General features: G+C 41.2%; 1 protein-coding gene across 1 annotated transcript in view; it reads right to left on the bottom strand.

Annotated features, from left to right (window-relative positions):
• Positions 1 to 952: 952 nt before the first annotated feature.
• brip1 (BRCA1 interacting helicase 1) overlaps positions 953 to 8853 on the bottom strand; it is an 83068-nt gene continuing 75167 nt past the window's right edge. Inside the window, exons 17-20 of the mRNA XM_083913557.1 lie at positions 3593 to 3705; positions 3418 to 3500; positions 2987 to 3277; positions 953 to 1818 (exon numbers count right to left, since the gene is read on the bottom strand). Coding sequence (XP_083769683.1) covers positions 1073 to 1818; positions 2987 to 3277; positions 3418 to 3500; positions 3593 to 3705 — 1233 coding nt within the window. The 3' untranslated portion in view covers positions 953 to 1072. The remainder of the gene's footprint in view (positions 1819 to 2986; positions 3278 to 3417; positions 3501 to 3592; positions 3706 to 8853) is intronic.

The raw sequence follows: 8853 nt of genomic DNA on the forward strand, positions 1-8853 counted from the left end.
TAATGACTAGTTACAATATCACTGGCTTTGTTTTATGAATTCAGATTAATTATACTAGAGTTATTTAATTGGTGAAGATATTTTAATATAAATATATAATAATATATAAACGCAGTTCACAGTTTAATAAGTCTACCTAGCTAAAACGAATGTAGTTTATACTATTTTAGAGAAGTGCAGGTTTAAATTGGTCATTTTAGTGAATGTTATTGAACTGTATTGTGTAATTATACTGAGAAGGGTTTCTAATATTCCAGTCTACCCTCAGTAATAGAAATGATGGAAAAAATATAAGGAAATAATAAATATTTGGTGACAGTGCAGAAAAGTCTGATAGGACTTATGTGGTTACGGAAAAGGAACACTGTTACAGGAAATAGGATAAGAAAAAAATATGAATGAACACCAACATTTCATTTTATTGTGACTTAACAGAATTCATGAATGCTTGTATTGAAAGTAAAACATATGTGAACCCATGCCATATAGGTTTATAGCTCATTTTACATAATTGGAATTGAAATTTGGGAAAACAAAGGGAGGTAGGTTAGGTTAAATCAGGCATGTCTAAAGCATCTATGTTCCTTACCCATAATCTACAACCACATCATTAAAACAGAACTAACTGATTACTTACTTCATAGGAATACAAATTAGTTTGTGGTTTTATATTTTAATGATTTGTTTAAAGGCACATTCAATCAGTGCTGCAATGTTGTTGGTTTGTTATGCATTTTTTAACTGAGACTTTATGGCCTTAATAAGATGTGCTGTCACACTGCATTAGAAGAGATCGCTGAAGCCTCATCATATACTGCATGCATGATAAGAGAGTTAGGGCTTTGTTGCCTGAGGCAGCTGCAACATACATGGATACTTTACAGCATGTTTGGAAATTCTGCAAGACGATCTGTGAAACTTATGCAGCAACAGAAAAACCTGAATATGGTACACTGCACTGATATCTGATTCAATAACTGAAAATTGTTCTACTGCTATGTGCATTGAATGTGTTATTTGCACTTTATTTCTAGGACATATTGCCTTGTTCACAAAATTTCTTGTGTCCAGGTTAGTTACCTGTTGGAGTGGAGGGAGCTTTCTGCCTGGACCTGGACAACCTGCGAAGCCGACTGCCTGACTGACTGCTCTGGTTATCCACCTGCTCTCCCTCCTCACCTTGCTTCTTTCCTATGATTTCTTTTCCCTGTCCCTGTGACAGCACTGTGATCTCCTTACTGACTGAAATAGCACTCTGTCCATCAAAAGCCGAGGCTTGCCCTTGCCCTCGGGCCTGCTCAGAGCCAAAAAGTTCTTCTGACATTAGGGCAAAGCTCTCTGACCCTAAAACCATCCTGGGAGGTGACTTGGTCTTCATCTCTTTCTGTGGGCTGCCTTCATCACCTTCACACTCGAAAAGTTCTGGGGTAAAGAAGACAGTTTGGTCCTCCTCTTCATCTTCATTTGAATTGTTCGCTGAGGGCAGTTCACTTTCACAGCTGGGAGGGGTCATTGCTGGAGAAGGCTCCAGAGTCAGATTGTGTGATTCCACTTTGATTTCACTAGAACTGTGTCCTCCCCCTTGTTTGAGACTGGTGGCCTCAGTCTTCTTTTGTGGAGAGAATTTCTGTGGTTTCTCCTTGTGCTCCGAATGATTAGAGGTTTCCAGGTGCTGGCTGGAATCAATGGGTGCTTTTTCTTTAAATATTGGCTTCTTGAAGCAGGGGCTGGAGGTGAACATGTGGTACAGAGGCTGAGCAGTTCTTTTTTGAAGCAATAGGGGCCCTGCTGGGGAACTGTGCTTTGTATTCAACCATTCTGCATCAAGGAAACAAAACATTCAAAATGAGTTTACAGTGGATATTTATTAATCTAATACTGGCATATAAGTAAAATCTGACAAAGACAACAGAGCAAACACCTTAAGACTCATGAAGATGTTTTTTAGTCTCACCATGAAATGAGACTGGTAAGCAGAGCACCATGGCTGCCAAGGATATCTTATAAAGAAATATATAAATGCAAGCTTACGCTCAATATAATCCAAACAAAGGTCAAGGGGATTTAATTAAAAGCAACAGTCCAACATCTGCTCATCAGGGCCACTCAGGCACGCAAAAGACCTTACAGTAATGAGGCGAGCCACTCAACTGATCCCATAGCCCCCACCCCCAACTATGAGGATGGGGTGGGGGTCTGCTACTGCACCGCTATCCACCACACAGAATTCAACTGGGCAAGCAGCTCAACCTTGTCATGACCCCAGAGACAATGGGTGCTAGCCAAGGCAATGTGCAAACATGTCACCTACAATATTTTCTTGTGGTGATGTCATGCTCATAGACCCATCCACAAAAATGACAGGCAAAATTGAATACTGGAACATTGAATACTTCTAATGTCATAATTCATGAAGAAAGTGTGGTTATATTAGCTATGATTTATGTATTTATTTATCAGAGGTTTAGCCACACTAGAGGAACAATACATCATCACATCCCTTTTGTGAGTTGAACAGACTGAAAGCAACTTAAATTTAAAAATAAAAAACAATTGGTTTCTGAGCTAGACTTTAACACTTTCATGTTGCTCCTAACCATTCCATCAGAAGAATTCAGGTTCTTGTTTCAATATTGGTACATGCGTTTTAGTGTTTGCATGAGATTTTTTGACCATAAGATAAATAAAGAATGATGCCAGCCTCATCTTTTAAGCTATTCTTGTGATGTAAAACATCAACTATATGGAAAGTACATATAGCTACACGGTGGTTATTCGTACCGGGCAGGTGTGAATGTGAGTGTGAATGGCGTCCTGTCCAGGGTGTACCCCGCCTCACGGCCAATGTCAGCTGTGATTGGCTCCAGCCCCCCCACGACCCCGATAGGGATAAGCAGTTATAGCTATATTTTGGAGGCCTTGGATAAGAAAGCTATAAACCTTGCAGCACCAAAAATTCTACTTTAAACCTTTCAATGTAGCTCACCTGCTTTTTCGTGTTGTTCAGCTTTCAACTGTGTATAAGAGAAAAAATGGACGTTGGAGAGGCTTGTGTCCTTCTGGGGTGTCTGAGGTTCTGTGGTCTTGAGCAGACTCTGTCCCTCCACAGTTACTGACAACTGACTGCTTGGAGATAAGACAGAAGAGCTATGGGTCTGACTGCTGGCAGGAGCCACCTTCACCTTCTGTTGCACCTGAGAGAACGCAACCAGAGACTGCATGGCGTTGCTGAAGGTGTCATGATGCTTCACGTGCTGGCGGACCCATTTAGACAGACCTGAGATTACAGGAACAAACACATCAGATACTCAAATCAAATACTACCAAAAACCTTACAGTGGATAACTATTGCCATCTAGTGTTCAAGTTGAGAGGCTGCGCAGTCAGCCAGTGCCACACACTGTAAACATTGAGTACCTGTGATGTACTTATTGGGATTATTCCTGTAGCGGTCATCTACGAGAATTAGGGCACCCCAGTCATTCTTGTGGCGGATACACCTGTAAAATTAAGTTTGAGGGTTTAAGTACAATAGACAGAGAGCACCAAAGTAAATCTTCAATAACACTGGAGCTGTAAAGGACAGATTTACCTTCCCAGAGCCTGGTTTAGAGCTCTGTAGGCCTGAATCTCATACCAACGATGGCCTGGGAGAAGACCTCTGGTTTTACAGTGTTGGTCATTGTACTTCATCTTCAGTTCGACCTGAAACCACAGGACAGTATATTAAATGATGATTCTATGTCCTATGGGACTGTATTTTAGTTCGGCAAAATGAAAGATGTTGCACTGTTTTCCAGTACACCACTCTTTACACAACAAATGTTTCAGTTATCTTGCATTCATCTGGGTTGTTTCTGGTACCTTTCATCCACTAAATAGTAATGTGACTTATAAACCACCATACATAATAGGGGGGTGAATGGGTGGGTTTGAATGTTGAGTTTTTTTATTTTACTCAACATTCATGCTTTTGTTCAATGAAAGAATTGATTGTTAAATAAAATATTTAAAACTTGATAAAGTTTTACTTACAAATAAATCTGTTGCAATCTAATGTTTTTTAATTGTAATATTTTTCATGGATGACAAAAAAATGTTTATATTTATGTTTGGATATGATACAGTATGTTTAAATTACCCCCAATTTCCAGTGTTTTCCCATAAATTCAAATTATTCCCATGGAAAGGTTCCAATTTGTAATATTTACAAAATTCCCCAGCTTAACTTCCTGTGGAAAGTTTCTGAAAATTTACCAGACGTTTTCCGCCCCTTCGCAACCCTAGGTAAACGTGAAAATATTAGTAATTTTTTGAGAAAAGTGGATACAAAGTGATGAAGCCAACACAACTGAAAACATTAAGAAAATGAAGTTGCTAAATAAATTAAAGATTCATGTTGTTTAATTTTGATGGTGTTGGGGTGTGTGTGTATGTGTGTGTGTGTGTGTGTGTGTGTGTGTGTGTGTGTGTGTGTGTGTGTGTGTGTGTGTGTGTGTGTGTGTGTGTGTGTGTGTGTGTGTGTGTGTGCAAAGACATACAGTAGTAAAGGTTTCAATCAAAGACTTTGGTAAGGATGAGAAAAATAAAAAATGTGATTTATTTCCAACCATCACACAAGCTGCAAAACCATCTTGGTGACTATTAACGTTACTAGAGAGTTCTTGATTTTGTGACATTATTGACAAAACATATTTCTAGGACTATCCAATTAACAGAAATGTTCAGTTGATTGATCTGGTTCTGGACTGAACTGGTTCAAAGAGGACGAGGAAAGCAGTTTGAATACTATTTCAGTAACTCACCCCACTTTGTTAGAAGAAGAAGAATTACTTTATTTATCCCGCAACGGGGAAATTGAATTTTTTCACTCTTATTATTAATCATGTTACACATACAGGCCCGAAACACACACACACACACATAAACATGCAATTAAGGAGAGTTGTTAGAGCGAGGGGGCTGCCAGTGACCGGCGCCCCGAGCAGTTGGGGGTTCGGTGCCTTGCTCAACAGCACCTCGGCAGAGCCCAGGCGATGAACTGGCACCTCTCCAGCCACCAGTCCACACTCCATACATGGTCCACACAGGGACTTGAACCAGCGACCCTACGGTTCCCAGCCAAGTCACCTATGGACTGAGCTACTGCCACCCCCATTTATTATTGGCATTATGTTATTCAGGGAGTGACCTCAAGAAAACAGTAATATAAAATGTACACATACCAAAACAAGGGTTAAGAGGTTTGGGGTATCCAAATTAATCACAGGGCATCCTGGTGGCTTCGTGGTTGAAACGTGTAACATATAATCACAACGTGCTTGGTTAGATCCCAGCCTACCCCCCTTCTTATTCTCCATATTGTATGCTATTATATAGTTAAGGCAAAAATCTCTTCTTTTTTGTCTGGCTACAGAACGATTACTGAACATATTGAACAAATATGCTGTTCTCGAAAACAACAGGCATGGTGTGCTATGGCAGCACCGGCAAAGAGGGTTTCATACATGTCTACTAATAGAGAATTAATCGCATTAATCACGGATATGAAGGGGAAACCAAGTGGGCGATGGATCTAGAGCAAACTAAACCCCAAGCAAATACTACTCAGGACCTGAAGGGGTTGGGTATTACTTGCCCTTTACAAAGGGGGAACAGAGGGGCTAAAGAGGGGCCATGACAGTGTAGAGTGAAGGTAGGAGTGAGTAGACAAGGTGGCCTAGGTGACATGAAGCATCCCTGCACAAAAATGCCAGGAAAGCATCCATCCATTTGCATCTGTCGCTGCTGATTTTAGTGCTAACCTTTCAGAATTGACAAGTGAAAAGTTCAGCTGGCGTTTGACGGGATGCCATGCAGGGCAGGCTGCTGAACGGGGCCTTAACTGCTTTTGACAGTTACCGTGTGTTCGCCCTGAGCCACCAAACAAAGGGCTGTGGCAGGTACAGCCTGTTCCCTCACGCGCATCAGACAATGCCACTGTGGCCTGTCTGGGCTTGCCTAAACAAACAAGCAGAGTCATAGGAATTTATAAATGTTGCCCCAAAGTTGGCCTATGACTAATAACACCTCATCTTAGAAGCATACAAACAACTGAGCAACACCTGCCACCAAGGAAAACCTACCCTGACACTGGAAAACATTTATAGTTTGCATGGTAGACCTTTCAGGAGATTTTGAATCACAGGTTTTATCTGCAATGATATAATAGTAGTGCAGGCTGTCAGGCAGCTCATATAGCCAGGCCAAGTATTGGTAATGCTGATGACTTCGTGGTGAGATGTTTGTCGACGTATGAGACACAAGAGCAGTTAAAGAATACACTTCTAAACACAGTTTGAACAGAAAGGCTAGTAGCCTCGAGCTGGCGGTGTCATCTGAATCCAATCACAGTCCATTTCAGCGTTCGCGCCATCACATCCTTGGTCTCTACCATGTCATCGTCCAATCTAACATGACAGGTTGCATATGTGAAAAAGCCAATCCTGGCTGCTAGCAAATCTCGCAAATGTGCAAGAAACCATAAGCTAGAAGGGATTAGTTAAAATGTCAAGAGATCACTCGCTTGCTTTGGCCTTGTCCTCTACAGCAACCTGTTCATCCCTAAAAACATATATTTGACCACTAGGCACGATTCGCAGCTGAGCGCATCTGTTTGAGCTACATTTTACGCAGGGTGTGTGTATGTGCGCGTTAGTGTCAGCGTGCGCGCCTCGGGCGGTCCGAGACATCTTGTGCTTGTCATCGAGATTGCTGAGCGCCTCATCTGCCACATAAGTCTGAGCTGACAGCTGAGTGGCTCATCGTGAAGGCAGTGTCCACGTGTGTGTGTTTGTGTTTGTGCACGCACACATGCTCACTAGAGCATCAGACTATCACACTGCTTCCCAACATGTTCATGGATCAGCAAGGCTACACACAGAATCCTGCATAGATAGTTGATCTCTTTATGTTCCACTAAAACGTTAACAGTTCAGAACATTAATTAATGGAAAGTCAAGTTTCTAGGCTTTACCTATATATGAAAGTTCCAGCTTACCTTAAGTTCTGAATGGTAATGAATAGGGATCGGTATGGAACAGGGCTGCAGTACAGAGTTTGGTCTCAGTCTCCAGAAAAGGTTTATCTCAGACTTGTTTCGGTCTTGTGGTGTTCTGACACCAAGTTGTCTCATGGAGTTTTTGACTTGACCTTTCCTCAGTTTGGTGGGCATTTTGTGTAATTCATGGTGTTCTGGATCAGACTTTTCTAAGGCTCTTGGGAATATTAACTCAGACTTGTCTCACTTCTGTGAATGTTTTGATTCAAACTTGTCTCAGTCTCAGGGGTGTTCTGAGTGTGACCAGTTTTTTGTAATAGGTATTTTGATTCAGACCTGTCCAGCCAGTGGCATTAAACATTTGATAACTTTGGCTTCTTTTGTAAATTAAAATAAACAGGTTTATACCTCTTATAAGTATTATTTTGGTATTGAATCTTTTTATTGCATTGATAATAGCATCTTAAAATTTTTAACAGGAGCCAGCCATGTAATAGATATAGTAATATAAATTACTTGTGAGAAAATGACTGAATGGAGTTAAAGGTTGGATAAAAGGTTGAACATGCATTAGCAAAAAAAGAATGTAAACTAAGACATCTGAAGCTGGTCTGTGGTGCTGACAAGGACAGTACAAGTGGTGATCATGTATTATATAGCCTTCCTTTAGTGGTTGCTGATAAATCCATATGTACAATCTTGAGTGTGCCTGGAACATCCATAATCCCCTCTTCTTGATGATTTCCATGAACTCTTCAACATTCCTAAAAAAATCCCCTTTATCCATCCGTTTTACATGCTTTCAGGCCTTAGAATTAAAATGCTTTTGTGGTCGTCTTTAATAAACGGCACCAACAAAACGTTAGCTGAGCCCATCATTTAACTAAGAGAGATGCCTTATCGGTTGTAAGTGTCTTTTTATTGCTTTTTAAAGCCAGTTATTGTTTGAGTCAATCACGCAGGACGCGAATGTTGACTGTAAAACATGCCATTGGAAAAACTCAACATAAATGTAAATCCACCTTTGGGAGGGCTTTCTCTGCAGAGGACTTTTCAAGTTCAACCTTTGATCTTTGTCACAATTACACAACAGGCCAGTAAAATGCCATGCTGTGTGCTTAGGCCGTAGCTTCTAAGAGTTATGCCTGTCTGGGAATGCAGGCCATGCAGGCATCTAAAGTGCTGGAGCAGTTTAAATGGAGAGAAGCTGGGCTTACACCTCTTATCCTAGCAATGGGGTGCTGCCGTGTGAGTACGGCATAGAATGAATGAATTATTATGTCTGGGTCCATGTGTGCTCTTAAGAGAATGTGCATGTTAGCACCAGTTTCAGTGCAGTGTCAATTTAAGAAAACACATTAACTGGGGCGGCCGGTGGCTCAGTGGTTAGAGCAGTCGCCCCATGTAAAGAGGCTGAAGGTCCTAAAGGCAGCGGCCGTGGGTTCGACTCCGACCTGCGGCCCTTTGCTGCATGTCTCCCCCTCTCTCTCTCACCCCAGTTACTGTCTGTCCTATCTAATAAAGGCTCGGAAAACTGCCCAAAAAATAATCTTGGAAAAAAAAAAACACATTAACACTGTTTAAATGAGTACGAATATAGCTACTGGTGTTTTGAAAAAAACTTGGCGATGTATAAGGTAACAGAGACAAACCACAGAGAAAAACAGCAGAGGTGCTACATCATACTAGCCATGTATTTCATTTGTGACGCAGTTGTCTAAACCATTATCTCGGAACCCATCAGCTATCAGTCTGAGGACAATTTAGCCTCTGGGGGTAACAGTTAATAATTCTGTCTTTCCTGTGTACGTTCT

Source organism: Echiichthys vipera (assembly GCF_963691815.1).
Source record: "Echiichthys vipera genome assembly, chromosome: 5".
In the NCBI taxonomy this organism is placed as follows: domain Eukaryota; kingdom Metazoa; phylum Chordata; class Actinopteri; order Perciformes; family Trachinidae; genus Echiichthys; species Echiichthys vipera.